Source organism: Pollachius pollachius (assembly GCF_949987615.1).
Source record: "Pollachius pollachius genome assembly, chromosome: 6".
NCBI lineage: Eukaryota > Metazoa > Chordata > Actinopteri > Gadiformes > Gadidae > Pollachius > Pollachius pollachius.
Genome location: NC_136939.1, coordinates 11,090,094 through 11,111,407, shown reverse-complemented (window position 1 = coordinate 11,111,407; position 21,314 = coordinate 11,090,094). Strand labels below are relative to the sequence as shown.

General features: G+C 43.6%; 1 protein-coding gene across 1 annotated transcript in view; it reads right to left on the bottom strand.

The window, feature by feature from the left end:
- Positions 1 to 466: 466 nt before the first annotated feature.
- pknox2 (pbx/knotted 1 homeobox 2) overlaps positions 467 to 21,314 on the bottom strand; it is a gene marked incomplete at both ends in the record, with an annotated part of 63,356 nt that continues 42,508 nt past the window's right edge. The window contains 8 exon segments of the mRNA XM_079737841.1: positions 467 to 741; positions 1,719 to 1,897; positions 2,334 to 2,410; positions 2,899 to 3,018; positions 6,275 to 6,372; positions 8,191 to 8,335; positions 8,879 to 9,064; positions 11,215 to 11,386. Of these exon segments, the coding sequence (XP_079593967.1) occupies positions 467 to 741; positions 1,719 to 1,897; positions 2,334 to 2,410; positions 2,899 to 3,018; positions 6,275 to 6,372; positions 8,191 to 8,335; positions 8,879 to 9,064; positions 11,215 to 11,386 (1,252 nt within the window).

The following is a 21,314-nucleotide window of genomic DNA, read 5'->3' as shown; positions in this document are numbered from 1 at the left end:
TGGGTAGAAAACAGCCTTCATCTGAAGGGTGTTTTCCAAAGGTTCACTGGCTGGACATTAACAAGTGGGTTCATGGTTGACCTATCGCTTGGCTGTGAGCCAGACAGTGTCTCTTTGAGTAGAGGTCAGAGTTCAAGCCTTTCTGTTCCTCAACAAGCTAGCATTTCCATCTTAACATTTTATCCCAGTTTTGAATAATTTTATTTCACCTTCAAGAAAACAAGAAACAAAAAAAAGAGCTTGGTCTAACTGATGAATGACAGATTTTCATGATTTTCAAGAATCCTGAAGTAAACAATCGTATCTCAAAAACGTCTCGGGGGGGGAAACGAGTACGATTTACCAGAAAGCCAGAGCAACATGAAATGTATTCATTGCTTACGTTCTTGAAAAGTGAAATAACAACAATCAAACCTATGTCCAAGTACTCATCAGAGAACTTGCGTTCCTCTCTCTGCGTGACTCCCTACTCCAAGTCCTCCATGTTGCTGCTCTCTGTCCTCGCCCCTCCCCCTCCGCTCATGTTCCTCCCCCGGTCGTGTCCTTCCCGCCCATCCTCCTCCTCTTCCTCCATCTCTTCCTCCTCCTCCTCCTCTTCCTCCTCCTCCTCCTCCTCCTCCTCTTCCTCCTCCTCCTCCTCAGTCCCGTCCATGGAGTCGTCGGCCGCCATCAGGGCCTGCTGCATAGCCAGGGTGGCCGACTCCGACGGGAGGGGCTGCAGGCCGTCCATACCCAGGGGGTCTGGGTGGGTGATGGAGGAGGCGGGGTTGGATTGGGATGGGTGATAGTGGGTGGAGTGGGGTAGGGTGACAGTGGGTGAGGTGAGTTTAGGTGGGGATGGGTGATAGAGGGTTAAGTGGGGTTGAGTTATGGGAGGAGGGGTGGGTTTGGGTGAAGGTGGGTGAAGTGGGGTTAGGTTGGGTTGGTTGGGGATGGGTGGTGGTGGGTGAGGGATTAGGTTGGGTTTGGTGATAAAGGGGGGTTGGAATAGAGTGATTTATTTCGATTACTGTCCTGTACTTTCCTGCTGTGACACCTGAATTCCCCTTCTGGGATTAATAAAGTTCACCTTATCTTGTTATGGTCATACTGTTATAATGGAGACAGCATACAAGAAAAATACAGGCAGGTAAGGTAGACAACAGAAAAAAATATAATTGGGCATTGCAAAACAATTGCCTGTTCAACTTCAAAGAGAAAGTGAATTGATTTGTAACACATGCATGCACTTAAATATAGTTTTATTTCTTTGTTGTTTGTAGTGGTGAACCCCTCCTGAATAGACTTAGACAACGCATAGCTTGCAGATTGCTTATACATATACGTGCTAAATATATTTTGAATTAAGAAGCCAATTGGGACGACGCAATGGAAATCAGTGTTACATTTTTTAATTAAAACCAGTAAATATTTGAGATAAGATTGCAATGACTCTGCCATCTCATTTTCTTTGCAGTTTTAATTTATAAATAAATAAAATAATCTATGCATTAGTCTTTGGCTGTTAAAAGCTTTTTCAGAAAAATGCTGATTGAAAATATTCAGACTAATAAATCGTCCAATGTTTTTATCGTGTAAAAATGTGTTTTCAACGTATCAAAGAATACTTTTCCCTGAAAGCAAAAGAACATGTGAGGTTTGTGTGAAGCATGCGTATCAGATGTGTGTGTGTGTGTGTGTCTGTGTGTCTGTGCGTAAGGTGTGTGTGTGTGCCGTACTGTTGCCGTGGGCACCGGCCTGGGAGCGGTACGTCTGCAGGACCCCCGCCACGATGGAGTCGGGCCAGAAGCGCTGAGTGGGCCGGTGCTGGGACTTCATCTTCTTGGCCTTGGGCACAGGGTCCGGATTACTGGCATCCAGCATGGGCTGCAGGATACGCCTGCGAGCATTGATGAACCTGAGAGAGAGAGAGAGAGAGAGAGAGAGAGAGAGAGAGAGAGAGCGAGAGAGAGGTAAATAGGGTAAATTATATGGTACCTCAATATATTAAAAAATATATATTACTAGCCAAAAACTTGGAACTTTGTCTAGCTTTAAGTGCTACTTCTCCAAAGGCAGAGAGAGAGGGAAGGAGAGGGAGAGTGAGAAGAGGAAGAAAAGAGACCCAAAACAATGACATCAGATCCCTAATTATCTGATGGTGCAAGCTGAATAAATTACCACAAAATAACTTCAGCCACAAATGGTTGTACTTAAGTTATAATACCAGAAGATGGCGCCACAATGCTTTCAAGACATCCAAGGTGTTCATTTTCCGAAATAACATGAAACAGTTTTCTTTCTCTATACCAGGGTAGTGTTTACATTCTTTGAGTGAAAACACATCACCTTACCAATTGTTCACTTGTAATAGGGTAAGGTTTGTCTGTCCTGCGATCTGTCGCTTCTCGTCTTCTGTTGGGTAAGGATGCTATCGGAAACAGTAACACACAACATAGTTAGCCCTCGGCTTCTAAAATAGGTCACATTTACATATTTTCTATTTTCAGTTTAGTTAGAATCAACATGCTGAGCTGATTTTGATCTGTTGCAATCAATATTAAAATATATACACTAAAGGCAATATTTCCACACTGAAATGTATTTGTTATTTTTAGTAAATTTAGCAAATACAGGCATGATGCACAGCCTTACACAAACCAATCGACCAAACCATAATATTCCCAAACAGTTTAGGTGATGGACCGTTTTGACCATTAGATGGCGCAAAACACACAGAATTTATTTCCTTTGACTCTTTAAAAGTATTTGAATCCCAATTGCCATCATCCCTACTCTGTGAAACTATTACCGATAAACTTCAAAATGCCCCCCCCCCACACACACACACACACACACACACACACACACACACACACACACACACACGCACGCACGCACACACGCGTGAGGCCTCACCATGAGATGCTGGAAGAGCCAGGAGCGCATGATGTTGGTGGCGTGTTTGGGCAGCACGCCTCGTTTGTTCTTGGACTTCTTGTCTTCACTGTCCAAAAGGGACGACAGGTCAAGGTTCACCTTCGCCGACGGACGCCAAGGCACAGGGGGGGGGGGGGGGTGGAAGAAAGAACAAACGGGGAAAAAAAAACATTTCAGATGTGTGGTTGTGGGAGAGGGGGGCTGGCAGGGAGGGGGTTTGGGGGGGGGGGTGCGTGGATTTGTTATTGTTGCCACGGAAACAAAGGCGAGGGGTCTGTGTTTGGCAAGGACAGAAACGCCTCTTCGAGTGTCACCATGGTGACGAGACTTGAGTAATCATACTTAGAATACAATAACAATAATAATGGGAAGCGGGCAACATACTTCCCACCTTGCAAAAGACATCATAGGTTCTGTTGTGATCAGTCACATCATCGGCGGTGAAACGCCGACAAATGTAACGAATTTCCGCCTTTTGGTCCCATTTCACTTGTTGATGTAGATGTGTGTATCGAATAAAAATCTGCATCGATCTCCATATGTATAGAACCCTACTAAATTGGCTTGCTAGTTTATGAAGGAGCAAACACCAACACGCACTCCAAACTAAATCTCACAATGCCCATAAATGCACACACACACAGACGCACACAGACACACACAGTAACACACAGACACGCACACACACACACAGACACACACAAACAGTCACGCAAAACACGTGTCATTATAATTGCAGTCCTGGTATCATGTGGCTGCGCCCCATGTCTCTAATACCCCCCCCACCCAAAGTCCTGGAGCGTGAGTGTTAACGTGACATGGAGAAGGCCTCAGTACCAGTGGCAGTGGGGGCGGTAGTATCATAGTACTAGTAGCAGTAGTATTAGTAGTATAGTACCAGTTACAGTAGTCGTATCATAGCACCAGTAGCAGTAGTAGCAGTAGTTTACCAGTAGCAGTCAAAGTAGTAGTATAGTAGCAGAAGTAAAATAGTATCAGCAGCAGTAGGAGTAGTATCATGGTACCAGTATTAGTAGGAGTAGTAGTCTAGTACCAGCGGCAATAGTAGTATCATAGTACCAACAGCTGTAGCAGTAGTATAGGACCAGTAGCAGTATCATAGTACCACTAGTAGCAATAGCAGTAAAAGTACAAGTAGCATTACCAGTTGTAGTAACAGTAGAAAAGTACAGTAGCGATAGCAGCAGTAGTACCCTTAGCAGTATGATAGTAGTACTTAGCAGCAACAGTAGCAAAACCAGTAGCGGTATCAACAGCATTAGCAACAGCAGCACCCACTCAACATGGTTTCCTTTGAATTCCTGAGTCCTCACTGTTCAACCAGGCTCTCTCTTTTAGTCTCGCAGTCTGGTAGAATGACCTGGCTAGCATGAGGGCCCATTAGGGGCCCCTTGTTGATGCAAACCAGTTCCCAAAGCTCCCCTCTTTGCTTTGACGCCATTGGTATCTACAAAGCAGATACCTCAACATCTGGCTGGAGAGAGGATAGTGTTTCCTGTTTCCAGTCTACAAATCTCAAACTCTGCTAATGGCGTGATGGGTGACAGCTCAATGTCATTTTTACAAAGGCGTTCTAATCTGCAATTCTGCAACGGCCCATCTCAGAATGGCCCAAATATCAGGTTTGTGGGTGCAGGGACATATTTTCTCTTGTTTCAGCAACATGAAAAAAGAGGAGAAATTTCAAGGTTTGACATCGCAAATGTGCTCATTTATTTTTTTATTGAAAAGCGACTAGCATAGCTTCAGTAAATTATGTCTGCTGATTTTCTTGCGGTTCTGTATCTTTTCCCGTGTTTTCTTTGCTGTGCTATATTGCAATGTATGGTTCCCATGGCTAACAACGTAGGACGAAAGAGGTTATGAATATTCATAGGCATTGTCACAGAACTGGATTCGGGATTCAAAATCATAAACATCGACAACAGAATGCATTCAAAATAACCTATTGTCATATCAAACAACAATCTGGATCCACACCATTGCTGTAAGATCACAGCAGCAGTCATCCATGAAATCCACCATCCAAGACCTAAGGATGATGGCTGATATGATAACAGAGGGTGGCTAGCGATGCTAAGTCTCACGTGCACTCATACGGCCTCAAGTCAGTGGAGTTGTCAGTTGGAAGCTGGTTTGTTTTCAAGCACCTCCTTATGATTTTATAGTTTTCATTTGGGAATGATCCTTTTATTGAAAAGTGACTGGCATAGCTTCAGTAAATTATGTCTGCTGATTTTCTTGCGGTTCTGTATCTTTTACCGTGTTTTCTTTGCTGTGCTATATTGCAATGTATGGTTCCCATGGCTAACAACGTAGGACGAAAGAGGTTATGAATATTCATAGGCATTGTCACAGAACTGGATTCGGGATTCAAAATCATAAACAGCGACAACAGAATGCATCCAAAATAACCTATTGTCATATCAAACAACAATCTGGATCCACACCATTGCTGTAAGATCACAGCAGCAGTCATCCATGAAATCCACCATCCAAGACCTAAGGATGATGGCTGATATGATAACAGAGGGTGACTAGCGATGCTAAGCCCCACGTGCACTCATACGGCCTCAAGTCAGTGGAGTTGTCAGTTGGAAGCTGGTTTGCTTTCAAGCACCTCCTTATGATTTTATAGTTTTCATTTGGGAATGATCCTTTTTTTCTTCTTCTTTTGAGAATTGAACCAGCTACAATAACACTCAAGTTTTCCGAGTGCACAGAAACTAGAGAGTGGTATGTTTTAAGAGCGAGAGCCTTTTACGTTTCTCAAGGACACAAAAAAAACTCACATCATTTGAGAGTGTACGCATGTTCTGTCTCAACTTCGATTATTTTAATGAAGGAACACACATATTAAACCCATTTAATACATATTCAAAAGGGATCATTTCCAATGTACCCGTGTTATGAGTGAATATGACAGCGTCATTTCCCACACTATTAATGTACCAAACCGCAGAAGCAGCGGCAATTTAATAAATCCTGTACTGTGTACTAGATTTGACAGAATAATCTGCAGCCCCCCCACCCCTCCCCCACCCCCCAAACGTCCCTAAGCATCATGGGAATAAACAGAGCTCCATTTTGTTTGTCAGCAGGAGGGCCATTTAGCGACAATAAGCTGCTGGCCGGAGGGCCTCGGCTGGTGAGGGTGTAAAGAGAGCCTTTTAAAATAACAAACTGGTAGAGGCGGGCGGGAGGGGGGCCGAGAGAGAGAGAGAGAGAGAGCGAGAGAGAGAGAGAGACAGACAGACAGAGAGAAAAAGAGAGAGTTGTATATGCATATAGAGATGTGTATGTGTGTCTGACAATCAGCGGTGGTTCAGCTCACCTGTGAGTTCTGAATCTGGATGGTTCCTGGGGGCAGGCCCTGGGTCAACACCTGCCCTTGTGATGTCACCATGGCAACCGGCTGGTACAGGGTCCCACCTGAGGGGATGATTTGAACAGGGTGAGCGGCGACGTTTAACCAGCAAGGCGCTCCATTAAGTGCTACACTGGGCTAGCGCTAACTCGCTTTGCTCAGCACAAACAAAATCCCGCAAAAGATTCAACCACGGTAAGATCTGCAACCCATATTAAATGATAAAAAAATAAAAAGACAGATTAGAAGATTGTCTGCAAAATTTGCCAGTGGCGTAATTAGTGCTGATCAAGGGCCTCTTATTTCAGTCTGTTTGAGGCGTGAACGCGCCGCCATCAAAGGCAAAAACATTGATTTATTTCACTGGGCGGAGAGAGGGATTTCTAGAGGGCAAGATTAACTGCCTCCACTGTGCTGCCCTGACATCATTACACGCCTAGAGTCGTGGAGGGTGTTCAGCTTTCACTGCTGTGGTAGTAGGCTCACAACGCCAAGCCATTCACCCAACAAATACTTCAACCATGGATGAATTAGTTGGTTTAAGTGTGATTAACTTTTTGAGAGATCAAGACCAGTTATGTCTCTGATCGACTGTGCACCATCCTTGAGCGTTGATACATGGAAACAACTGTTTGATGAAAAAAAATGCAACATTGTTATATAATACATCGACACCCAGGATTGTAACTCAGTGCTCATATCAAAGGAAGGTCATATATGGTAAGCAAGTCAAGGGTATTTACTCCCCGAATACATATATCACACACAGTGGGAGGACACTTTCTGACTAGAAGATCTCAGCAGGCAATGAAAAACTACCTAAAGAAACCATGTGAAGTAAAACATGCAGGTCCATTCATCTAGGAAAGGATAGGCAAACAAAAAATAGGGAAGTAGGTGCCAAGTTTGGGAGGACATGAAACCATAATGAAACGACTGAATTGATTATCTTCATCATTGATCCGGGCCAAATAGGACCAATGATGAAAACGGTCCAACATTTCTAGGATTCTACCATGGAAATGGAGTTGATGTATTGCGACTGAAACAGCACTCTTAAATAAATAGAATGAATAGCATGAATCATAGACCAAATGCAAATCGCAGAAACACTTGCTATCAAATTCGAAACCTGCAGAGGTAGAATATCTTTCTAAGTGTTCATTTCCGACCGTTGGTAATACAACATGGACATCTGTGTCAAAATGAAATGTCAAACGCTGTCTTTATTATGAATCTGAAGCCATAAAGCCACTTTCCATATAAAAACCTCATGCTGTTTTGCACTGTTTTGTGTCAGGTTCCAAAGATGAAAATTTCTACTTGTCTTTACTTGCCTTTACATTACGCTTCTGCTTTCAACACATTTGTGGCTTCTCACAACACATTGTACAAAAAAATGTATTGTGAAGGTTATGCATACAACAAACAAATATCGTTTGTAACATGCACAGTATGCAGTGTAGCATGTCTAATTGTATGAAATGACTAACCCTAAGATTGCACCATCTATATAGATAAAGTGTGGTTAGATAGTAGATCAGTCTAAAGTATTTCTTTATTAACAGATATCACCATGAACTTCCCAAAGGGAAATAGCAAACAGTCTTTCTATTTGTGTTCCTGAAGCACAAACAAAACAGGAGTTTCTCTCTGAAAGCTAGTTTGATATTTAGATATTTTTTAAATCACAAACAGCTACTCCAAATCAATGTAAAAAAAAAATAAAGCTTTTACTTTCCAGAAAGAAGTCTCAAACAACCCAATTTCCTGCGGCAGACTGTGTTTATCTGTGTGTGTGTCTGGCGTTCTGTATGTGTGTGTGTGTGTGTGTGTCTATCTGAGAGTGTTTGTTTGTCCAGGCGTTCGCCACGTTTGCTTACCTGATACCACCTGAGAGTTGATTGTCGTCATGGCAACGTTGCCCTGCTGGAGGCTGCCGGTGGGCACCAGGACCCCCGAGGGGTTAACAGAGCTGGAGACAGAGGTCATGGATGGAGAGGAGGAGGAGGAGGTCTGAATTAGTTCCTGGAGAAGGGGGAGGGGGAGGTCATAGAGAGACACTAGAATGAGACAAATGTGAAGTGTTTAAGTTACATTACACCTCTCTCTCGTGTGTTCGACGCAGATAAACCCTTTAAAGTGCAATGTAAAGGTGCAGGATGCAAGTGCATGCGTCATAATGGTTGTTATCATTAACATCTGGAGACCAAATGCAAAGCTGTGTATGCTAGCCACAAACAAAAATAAAAATAATATGAAATACAGAGGTATAGTAGATAATACAAAAAAATAAACCAATTCAGTTTTTAACAAAACGCCTGTACTTAATATTCACAAATTAAATTCAAAATTCTGAATTATACAAATAAAAAGATCAGTATTTCTCGGTAGTCTAACTAAATATAAATTGTAAGAAACCGAAAGTTTCATGAAATATTACGAAATAAAATAATACAACTTTTGTATTGTCACTCAGCCTTTAACATGAACCTGTGTTATAATACAATAAAAATACACTGTCACTTTGATTTGCCAATGACAAGGAAATGGCATCATTCGACAGCTTACCTGTTGAATGCCCAGCAGGGTCTGGGTGGGCGAATAGGGACCTCCCAGGTCATTGCGAAGCAGGTTGTCGCTGTGCATCTTAGTCTTGAGGCAGGTGATGTAGCGGTTGCAGAAGTCCTTACACAGCTCATTGACCTTCTCCAGCTCCAGCAGGTGGATCCGCAACACCTGGATGGCCTTCACCATCTGGGTCCCCACATAAAGAGACACACAGCGTTGTTTAAGGACAACAACACAGAGATTTAACTGGGATTTCACCTCTGGAAGGACCGCCGGAGCAGCAAGGCAAGCCATTTATGGAATCGTTCTTGGATCATTGGTTTAAATGTGCGATATGGACCATGTAATGTTAGCAATATGTAAAGCTGTGATTAGACGAACACTTTGTTCCTTACAGAGGGGTTTTATATTGCTGCTTGATTTGTCCTGATACTAGCAAGAAACTTTCTGGAAAAAAATACATGTGTTTCACCAGATACATTCCTCAAGCAACAACAGCAACACACACTAGCCTCCTCCTGTTTAAACGTGAACCGTAAACTGACCCCTAACGTCCAACCTCTGCCTCTCTGACTCCCTGGTTGTTGGCAACCAGCAATCTGTGAAAGCAGCACTGATAAAGTTTCACGAGGAAGGCGCAGCAGTCTCATTGTTATATTACAGTACGCTGGGATACTGTAGGCTACACTTTAAACTCTACTGCTGCTACGCAAAAACTATGAACTGACAAATGGACAGACAGTGACGAGCACATTAATATTGCATTATTTACTGTCTCATATGCTATATATTTGAGACGAGAAGCATCTCAATGCACAATAATATTGTTGCACTGCTGTACAGAATATAGAAAAACTTTTAGCATTGGGATTTGCAAAAGGATAAAAAGTATCTGTAAAGACGGTTTGATGCTAGCACGAGGGGCACACAGTACAGCCTCCGAGTCGCTTCGGCCGCCATCTCTAGATCCACATGAACTTATCTCCTCAAACTCCTGTGCTGAGCGGCTCAAAGTCGTCCCCTTGAAGGTCACCGTGGCGACGGCCAGGAGATAAATCAATCTAATTAAAGGCCGTTGTCACTGAGCCGTCGAGAGCCCGGCACCGGTGAGTGTGTTGCCCGTCATAGCACCCCCCCCACCTCCCAGCGGAAGAGTTAGTGCCCGTCGGGACGGACGTTGGCACGCAGTACACGTCGTTAAAGTGCACAGTTGCAGGGTTAATTGTCTGTTCAGCACTTCGACACGACCCGCCATCCCCCCTTAATGGTCCCATCCACCCACCCCATCCAAAAAACAAGTTGAATACATTGTGTGGGTCTGCCTTCGTCTGTGTGTGTGTGTGTGTGTGTGTGTGTGTGTGTGTGTGTGTGTTCTCTCTCCATCACTGCATCCCCACCGCACACTCACACTCCAGCTCTCTCTTTTCTGATGAGCGACACAATCAGCAGCCCTCCCTCTCCTAATTTCATATTCAATTGAGCTGCTGAGAGAGAAAAGGGGATAAGGTGTGTGTGTGTCTATTTGCGTGTGTGTGCATTTGTGTTTGTGTGCGTGTTTATGCCTGTGATTCTGTGTGTGTGGTTATGTGTATGCCATTGATTGTGCGTGTGTGTTTGATTGTGCGTGTGTGTTACTGTGTGTGTCTGTGCGGGCACGCGCATGTATTTATGTGTGTGTTTGTGTGTGTGTGTGTGTGTGTGTTTGTGTATTAATATACGTGTGTGTTTGATTGTGTGTGTATGTGTCTGCATTCGTGTGTGTGTCTGTGTGCTTCCGTGTGTGTTTGTCTGTGTGTGTGTGTGTGTGTGTGTATAATGTGTGCCTTTGTGCGTGCGTTTGGGTGGGGGACTACACAAAAAAGGTGGGAGCGAATAGTGGCATGAGGAGGAGAGGCGCTATAATCACACGGCTAAATTGTATTAATTTGTGTCCACAATCAACTTTATGTCTCTAAGGACAATCCCTCCCTCTAATTGCATCCGGCGTGTTCATACCACAGCATCTGCTCGAAAGTAGGACACCATCGTGGAAGGACTGAAGGATGAAACCTTACTGCTTTCAACACTTTTGGACAATGTTGAAATAACAGAAAAGACTTGGTAGATGGTTAAGACACTTCTTATAACCCCCGCAAAGTCCTTCCCCACATCATCTCCTTTACTTCTACACAATTTTCTTTCGAGGAGCCAACTGTTTTAACCTTATGAAGGCAATGTGTTTTTATATATATATATATATATATATATAAAAAATATATATATTATTTGTTTTGATTTATGCATAGTTATAAATATTTTTATTACAAAACAAGGGGTTGGGGGCGGCGCAAACTCACCAAGTTGTCGAGCTCGGGGTCCTCGCTGAAGAAGGGCTTGTGGTCTTGCTCCTGCTGGTGCACAAAGTTCTCGATGTCCACGTCGAAGCTGGCCGACGTGATGCACTCGGAGCCCTGCGTGGCCTGCTCACACTTCTCAAACAGCAGGGCCAGCAGGGGGAACAGGGGGTGTCTGGGGAACCGGGGGGGGGGGGGGGGGGGAGACATGACACAGAGACAGAGAGACAGAGACAGAAAGAGAGAGAGGCTGGTTTATATTGTATTTTTGCACAATTTCCTGTTATTGAAAAAATGTAATCCAATGTTTTGCATCCAAAGTTTTATCTTATTTAAAATGTTGTACGTTGGCAAGTTTCATGTAACTTTTCCACGCCAATAAAGCCCTTTGATTCTTGAGTCTTGAGGGTTAGGGGGAGAGAGAGAGAGAGAGAGAGAGAGAGAGAGAGAGAGATAGACAGGGAATCTGCGAGAGTGTGGAAATAAACCCTTGGCTCTCTAAATAAATACAATATAAATAGCTTTCAGAGTTCCGATCATCCTACATTTGGTACACTAGTAATGGTGTCTGGGAAGCCCCATGCTGTCCTATTTGTCTTCTCTCTCTGAATGCATCCTCTGGCTACCATCAACCTGAAGGGAAGCCTAGGGAATCCAAGTCAATACAAATGGATGAAAGGATTTACTTATCTGTAATATTTCAAGCAAATCTAGAGAGCATCTTATGCATATATATATATATATATATATATATATATATATATATATATATTTGTTGAGAGTTGATTTATCTTCCCTATGTACGTACTACGTCCATAATTATATTTCCAGGTGTAAACAAAGAAGTGTAAGATATAAAATAAGTAAATGATCAGGCATTGACTCCTTACTTTTAGGCTAGTGACTGTGGTGCAAAGAAGCCTGTCTAATTTATTTGAGCTTTAAAGTGAAAAGGTCACAAGATTTTCTATTCGATGTAATGCAAATAATCAGTATGGTGGATGCATTGCAATGACTCGGTAACGGGTCATTGTCATCCGGCCTGCTGAATTGGCCCATAATACCGTACACTACTTAGTCCCATTATGCAGCACCTACAAAGCACTTGGGCTGGCTAAGCATACAAGCGCAAACTCTTTTTTTAATCTCCTACATACATACATTTTGAAAGAGAGCTGATAATGTTTTCTGTTTTGCGTTGTAACACTCACAGAATTATGCACAAAGCCATACACTTGGTGCCTTTGCGTGTGTGTATTTATGTATGTATGTGTCTATTTATGTGTGTTTATTTAGATGTGTGTGTGTGTGTGTATTAATATATGTGTATGTTTGTGTGTGTTTGTGTGTGTGTGTTTGTCTATGTGTGTGAGTGTGAGTGTGTGTGTGTGTGTGTGTGTGTGTGTGTGTGTGTGTGTGTGTGTATTAATATATATGTGTGTGGGTGTGTATGTGTGGGTGTGTGTGCTTCCCTCTGTGTGCGTGTGTGTGTGCGTGTGTGTATGTTAGGCCGGGGTAACAGTGCATTGTACCGGCCTACACTCGGGCATGGCAGCTGCTCAGGTGCTAACCCATGGCTCTCATTTGCAGCCTTTAATAGTGGTCCATATTATACTCTAATCTGCTTGATCCCAATTGAATGCCTCTCCCTCCGAGAGACGTGGCTGGAATACTAAAAAGCAGTCACATGCACAGCTGAGAGCCCTGTGTGTATGCCCATGTGCGTGTACGTGTGTGTGTGTGTGTGTGTGTGTGTGTGTGTGTGTGTGTGTGTGTGTGTGTGTGTGTGTGTGTGTGTGCATGCATGTGTGTGGTTGCTTACGAGTCAGTTCAGCTGCTTTAGCTCGCAAAAATTTTGGCTAATTAATCCTTTGTTAATTTTTGTGCAATTGACTCGTAGACATATTTAATCCGTCTGTAATAATTTGGACCTGCGATATTTGGGTAGGCTTAGCGATAGAGAGATATTCATATATTTGTTCAAATTTGGGTTTCTGGTGCCAGAAACCGGACCCCTCTTGATGCACACACACACACACACACACACACACACAAACATACACATACACACACACACACACACACACAAACACACACATAAAATAATCTCAATATAAACACGCGCGCTCTCACACACCTACTGGATGCCATGGTGATATCATAGTGCTGGTCCTATGGGACCCTGGTGCATTGTGGGTAAGGCTGGAGAGTACACAGCACCTTTATTGGCAGGTTAATACCCATGCCGCCAGTCTGTGGCATACAACCAACTAACCCGGAACCGACGCCACAATTAAAATGAAAGCCGGTAATCTGCATGAGGTCATCATGCTTTAAATGCTAGCACACAGAGTGCGTGTGGCTAACAAAAGTGTTGATGAACTCAAAATGGTCCACCTGAAAGTTAAACAGCCATATCTTGACCATTACTAGAAAACATAAAATATATAATTGTTCAATATATTTGGGGATAAACCTTGGACAACATCAATAATTTCTATGACTGGATATATTTTACAAATACACTATGAATAACAAACACAATGAAATAAGCCAAACACATACTGTATTGTTTTACTTTGTGTTATTACAGACATTGAAATATAAACACACCACACTGCCTTTGTTTTCCCTGTCTTGCATATTGCTTTTTCTTAATAAAATGCATTTTATTCTCCCCATTGAAATCCAATCCTGTATTGTGTGTCCATTGCGCAGCGCCGCGGACAACACAAACGCAGTGTTCATTATATGAATATGAAGCCACCAGAAAAGCAATCTAGTCTGTGTGCTATGTGATATTTTATGTTGGTAGAAAGAAAAGATTAAAGACAAGGCACATACACACACACACACACATGCTTCGGCTGAAGCGAAAAGTGTGTGTCAAAAGTGAATTTGCGAGGACGGAACCGCGAGTGATGTTGACGAATAGTGATGTCATTCTTCACGCTCTGACATACGTTTTCCATATGGAACGGGAGATTCACACGGCTAAACCGGTCTGTAAGTCATGAGTTGGAGGGGAAGGGGTGGCTGGTGGGATCCCGCAGTTAACCGCCATTTTGGGTGTCATTAACTCCGAGTGAGGGTGAAAACAGCACCTTCTCCACTAGTTTGCGCGACCTTTCACACAGGAAGTCGTGCTCGTGGCAGATGGCGTGTTTTGGATGTACATTTTTATGAAGCTGAACATGATGGCATGTGCTCATGGTGGCTCGGGTGTTTGAGAGTGATATGTGTGTGTGTGTGTGTGTGTATAATTGTGTGTGTGTATCAGTGTATGTGTGTGTGTATCAGTGTGTGTGTAAATCAGTGTGTGTGTGTGTGTGTGTGTTTCTCTGTGTTTGTGCGTCAGTGTGTATCATTGAGTGTGTTTGTGAGTGTGTGCAGTGTGTATATCAGTGTGTATGCGTGTGTCTGTGTGTGGGTCTAGAGAGTGTGTGTCCCTTGTGTTAAATCGAGCATATGTGTTCACCCTGTGTGCCTTTGCCTCCAACCCCCTTCCCCCATGACCAACACACACACACACACACGCGCACACACACACACACACACACACACACACACACACACACACACACACACACACACACACACACACACACACACACACACACACACACACACACACACACACACACACACACACACACAGCTAGCGTCGGGTGGCCCCGAACGTGCCAGGATCTATCTGCAGTGCGACGGAGCCGAGATCGTCGACTGGGGGACCATTACAGGGGCCATAAAAGAGCGATTTACGAGTGGAGCGGCAGGGAGAGTCAGCACACACCGGCTCCCTAGCCTCCCCGTGCTGCACCGTGCCGGGTCACTAGCAGCAAACAACTAAGAAAAGTCCCCGGAACAGGGAATCAAAGAGCAGAGGGGGAGAGAGGGGGAGAAGAGAGATGGGGGAGAGAGAGGGGGAGAGAGGGATGGAGGAGGGGGAGAGAGAGAGAAGAGAGATGGGGGAGAGAGAGGGGGAGAGAGGGATGGAGGAGGGGGAGAGAGAGAGAAGAGAGATGGGGAAAAGAGAGGGGGAGAGAGAGAGGGAGGGAGGGATGGAGGAGGGAGGGAGGGAGGAGGGGGAGAGAGAGAAGAGAGATGGGGGAAAGAGATAGGGGAGAGGGGGAGAGAGAGAGGGAGGAGGGGAAGAGAGAGGGAAGAGAGATGGGGGAAAGAGATAGGGGAAAGAGAGAGGGGGAGAGAGAGAGGGAGAGAGGGGGAGAGAGAGGGAGAGAGGGAGAGTTGGAGAGAAAGAGAGAGAGAGAGAGAGAGGGTGAAAAACAGAAAGGAAAAGAGAGGGACTGGAAAGTAGGGGCATCTGCTTTACTCTTAGCTCAGGGAGACTCTCTTGGGGGGGGTATACAGGGACGGGGATACATTCAGATGAAGACCTGTCTCGGCGAACACTGTTGTAGCCGTGCATATTGCTCTATAAAGTGAACGAATAAACTTCTGAATCTGAATGGAATGATAAAGAAAAGAAAACAAGGACATACATTTCAGGAAGAAGAGATTAGAAAAAAAAGAAAATTATACATATATATATATTCTATATGCCTACATATAAAGATATAAATTAATTAATTATAATAAATTATAAAACTAAGTATTTCGTAGTCAAGATAAACAGGAACGGTTTGTACTTCCAAATAGCATGCTGCATGTTGGAAAAACAAAACAAGGTCCAATCAAAGCACATAGGAAACATCATGAGGCTGGCACCCCAGGTTTCTCCCCTTAGTCCTGGTTTTGTAATTACCTGGCAGCAGGCCACCATGGAGGAACACACGAGATGGGGGTCTGGATGCAAAACGATGTGTTTTGTTGTTTTGCTCTCTCTCTCTCTCTCTCTCCCCCCCCCCCCCCACTGTTTGCCCTGCTAACCAGGCCTATGTGTCAGTTTATTGTAAGCTAGTTCAACCTAGTTTTATGGTTTGCTGCCGGCAGTGACCCTGTTTGCTTTTAAGAATCTAAGGCATGCCTTTCTTGAGAACCGGGCAGTAGAACTAACAGAAGCACCTTCTGAAATTGCACTTTCTCTTGCACTCACAATTATGACTGTGTATTTTCAAATGCAAGATTACTGCCTCATACGCTCCTTCTTCTTCTAGAAATCGGTCAGATTCTGAAAAATTACGCCAATGGTCCAACTTTTTTTTAATGTTTTTTTCACAGAAAAATCGTAGCTCTATAATGTCAAAAGAATTGTAAATTATTTCATAATATCTGAAATTTTCAGATATATTATAATATGAAAAAGGTGTGTTTTTAGTCGATGTTTGAACCTCCATGTGTATGGTTTTTTCCATCTCTATAACTTCATACGCACCACCTGCTCATATGTTTTAAGATGAAAATGCAGACAGGGCACTCTACTCCCTATAGACTCTATAGGAAGTAGATAGGGCTGGGGTCATTAACATGGACGATGGACCATGTGATCACCCAATTGGCTTTTCCACGAAGAGGTCTCCATGTTGTGAGGCAAAATAATGATAGATTCTATGAGCAATTCCATTTTTTTTTATATGAAACAGTATATATTATGGAGTAATAAAAGACTTAATTCAACTCCTTACTGCCCATTTTTTTTGTACCTTTGAAGTGCTCTACATTATGAGTTTTTATTCCTCAATAAAACCTAGCCATGCTTGCTGCTGAAATCTAAAATGGACTGCTAACATGGCCACACACACACCACACACAAAAAGTCAACAAGTTCCTTCTTTGTCCAATGTCAAGCAGTGAGCCGACTCTTTAAAGAAAGTATCTTTCAGAAACAGCCAATAAAGCCCTTGAGCTCTGACATGTTTCCTGCTCTCTTCACCGTCCGCGGGCCACACACACACACAAACACACACACACACACACACACACACACACACACAGACACATACACGTTTACCTGTAAAGAAGGGAAAGAGAGAGAAGAAGGAAGAGAAGGCACCATCTCTCTTAAAGCCACCCAGCGGCTAGAGCTGTTAGCTGGGGAGCTGCGTGATGGAGGCTCAGGGGGCAGGGTGTGGTGGTGGTGGTTGTAGGGTGATGAAGGATAGGGTAGCAGACACACACAGACAGACAGGTAGCACACTTCTATAGACACACTAACACACTAGATCGTCTAAGAATGACTTGTGGACGCCAGCCTCAGCGCTAGGTAGAGTGAACCATACACAATCTCATGGGATTACGAATCGATACTCATGGGGATTATTGTATTTTCACTAACAAAACATCAGAATGGAACGTGATTTGTTAGCGCCGAGCGTCGCCGCAAGGTCAGCGTGAAAGCTGACAATGTTTGAACACTGGGGGATGCAAAAATAGGCTCCTCCCAGTTTGGCGCCTTGCTCAGCGGTTCAGCGCCCGGGGTGGCACGACGCTAGGTTGAGCTCCGGCGCCTGCCCCATAGGGAAAGCATTGGAAGGCCGCTGCTGGGCTGTCATGGACACATCATGGCCACAGGATGGGCCAGTTGGGTGATGGGGGGGGGGGGGGGGGGGGTATAACTGGAAGGTTTAATGACACAGCACTGAGCCTGGCCTGTGAGCACCAATGTTCTCTATAGCAGGCGACACAAAAGGGCTCCCATACACAGACACACACAGACTCGCAAGAACACAGACACATTCGATGGTACACACACAAACAGAACGACAAAACACACACACAGTCACATACACACTCGCAAGAACATAGATACGTTTGATGGTACACAAATAAAGACACACAAACACACACACACACACAAACCCACACACACATCAGGGTATATGCATTCCAATTCCCATATGACGACGTGCCCCCCAGACCTCCGCGCGCTAAAAGACTATCCCGTTTCAATGCACAGACACATTCGATGGTACACACACAAACAGAACGACAAAACACACACACAGTCACATACACACTCGCAAGAACATAGATACGTTTGATGGTACACAAACAAAGACACACAAACACACACACACACACAAACCCACACACACATCAGGGTATATGCATTCCAATTCCCATATGACGACGTGCCCCCCAGACCTCCGCGCGCTAAAAGACTATCCCGTTTCAATGCACAACTCCCCAGGCTGACCAGCAGGAGAGAGCCTCCTGGCAAACAGCCTGTCTGACAGCCAGTGGATGATAAGGAGGCCCCACGTACGCGGCCAGGCCCAGCGCAGCACTGGCTGCTGTGCTGCAGGCATCCCACCGCTGCTGCGCAGCAGGGGACACATCCTACTTCTTGAAACCCAGCTTTGAGATTGGATCGGCACATTGAAACACTCATACTTTGGGTCTTATTGTGGAATACAATGTGCCCAATGCCTTGAATCACATACGCAATGCTGTATACTTCCGATCCCACTGGGAATGTTCCTAATGCACATTTGAAGGGTTTCATACGTCTGAATTCTTCCCCCTGTGCTTCAGTTATTTAGTTGTACACTTAACTTCGAGGTATACCCTGTGTACACTTAAAACATGGAAAAAAACATTATGATTTTAGTGGAATCATTTGTACTGCCTTTACATGGTCTTCTGTATGTTGCACCAACCATAACTATGTTATCGAATAACATTTGGAAGTTTAGTGGTAAGCAATGAAGCTGTGGTCTTATAACAGCTCAGCCCTGTTGTTAACATTTTATTTAATGAGACTTCCCAGGTAATACAGAGAGGTTGTGTCGACCAGCGTCTGCTAGGTCACTGCTGATGGATCTGCTGTGTGATGCTGCCTCTGGCTGATTAATTATTCAGAAATATTAATAAATGCATGAGGACTAGCAGCAGTCTTCTGTTCATCACTTTCATAGACTCTGCTGTCAACCTCCTAGAAGCCCTATTTTTGCATGTTCCACCATGAATGTTCTAGGTTCCACCATGGACGGTATGTTCTAGGTACTTTCTATGTATGTTCTACAATGGACTGTATATTCTATGTGTTTTCTATGAATGTTATACCATGGACTATATGTTCTATGTATTTTCTATGAATGTTCTACCATGACCTGTGTCTTCTTTTTGCATGTTCCACCATGTATGTTCAATGGATGTTGTACCATGGACTGTATGTTCTATGTTTGTTCCACATACTGTATGCAGTACCATGGACTGTATGTTCTATGTATGTTGTATCACAGACTATATGTTCTATGTGTGTCCTACCATGGATTTTTAACCATGGATTGTATGTTCTATGTATGTTGTACCACAGACTATATGTTTTTCGTATGTTCTATGTATGTTGTACCATGTATGTTGTAGCATGGATTGTATGTTCTGTGTATGTTGTACCACAGCCAACATGTTCTTTGTATGTTCTACGCATGTTGCACCATGTATATTGTACCATGGATTGCATGTTCTGTGAATGTTGTACCACAGACAACAAGTTCTATGTATGTCCTATGTCTGTTCCACCACACACTTTCCACTGATTTTTCAGAAGCATAACAGGGAACAGTGCCAAGACAATAAAACAAAACATTAATGCCAAAGACAGAAAGAAAGACAGAAACTCTTGAGCATATCAGTGCACTGACAAACAAACCCTGAGCAGTGTTTTGATAATGAGAGGCAGCGGAATCCAGAAGGAAGTCCTAAATGCCACTGCTCATTAAGCTAATCACCGCATCGCACATCCATTCCACCGCTAATAAACACGCCGGGGCGGAGAGACAAAGAAACATAGAACAAGCAGACGCGTTGACACAAAGTTGCGCCGTCGCCAGCCATTAGCGTGAAAGGGATGCATTAAAGCCTGCGTAGACTCACACTAATAAATAATAAATAAATAAAAGAATATGAAGAGATGCATTCCACATGTAAATGATGTGTAAATGCACGAGAGCACAAGACGAAAAAGAAGAAGGGTTTCTGCACTGTTTCATTTCTTGTTAAGAAGTCACCGCACTACAATAAGGCAACCAAAATGTTTTTTTGGCCGGATTGCTTGTGTGTTTAGGCTAAAGTATATGATTATACGTCAAGGGCATACAATTCCAAATTACCGTAGTGGTATATTGAGTGTATTAGTACATTAATTATTTTATCAGTGTTGTTGCTTCAGTGTTAGCCTCAAGTTTTTACTTATACAATGCGGTGACCACATACATACTTAATACCCACTATTGGATCTGGTAATACAGATGAGCAACGTGTAATTCATATGCAACAGATGTTGTTTGGTTGTTTTTGGACCAGGGTTAATAAAAAAAAAGATTGTTGATGCTATGGAAATGGCCATATGCCAGCCTCCTACTCAAAGAAATAGCATTTGCTTGAGGACGAGAGAACAATAGTCTTGCTAGATAAACCGCAATAAGAACTACAGCCACATTGTATTTGTTTAACCGCGGAAAACGTTCATCTTTAAGTCAGAATGAATGTCCAAACCAAATGACCATGGGACCAGAGATGGTGTTTGCAAAGCGAGGTCCCAAACCAAAGTACAGTTCTCTCCTTAAACAATATACAGCCAAGGAATGCATCTGAAGCTATGAAGACATTGGGATGCACATTAGAATCATTGACTTAGAAAAGTTGCTATGTTACTGTTTATTGTCCGGAGAATAATTTCTTATACTTTGAGCATTGGCTATCAATACAGCTATGAAGCTCATCAATCATCTTACCCAAATTGATAGAAAGGTTTGGGATGATTACAGGCTGCACACAGAACTTTATGCACACAGAGCAACATCAAGTATAATATAGACAAAATAATGAACAGCAACAAAGTTCTAACTAAATCAACCCACAGGGCTAACAGGATATATTACATGTCTGCGTCGTGTTCAAAACCGAAAAGACCAACTACAAACTACAAATGAGCCTTCAAAGTACAACTACTCTTTAAACTCAACAGTATGGCCGACGCAATCAAAAGTGACCTACTCCGAACCCTCATTAGTTTGTACTGACGGACTGACTTTTCAAACTCTACCCTTCCCCAGGTATGAGTGCTTCAGTCCTCCTCCCTGCTCTTGTTTCCACCCGCCTCAAGGAATCAAGGAAGCAACGGAGGAGGCAAGGAAGGAAGGAAGGAGGGGGGCAAGGCAGAGGGCGCATTACGAAGGCTCCCAAAAGTGCTGTGAAGA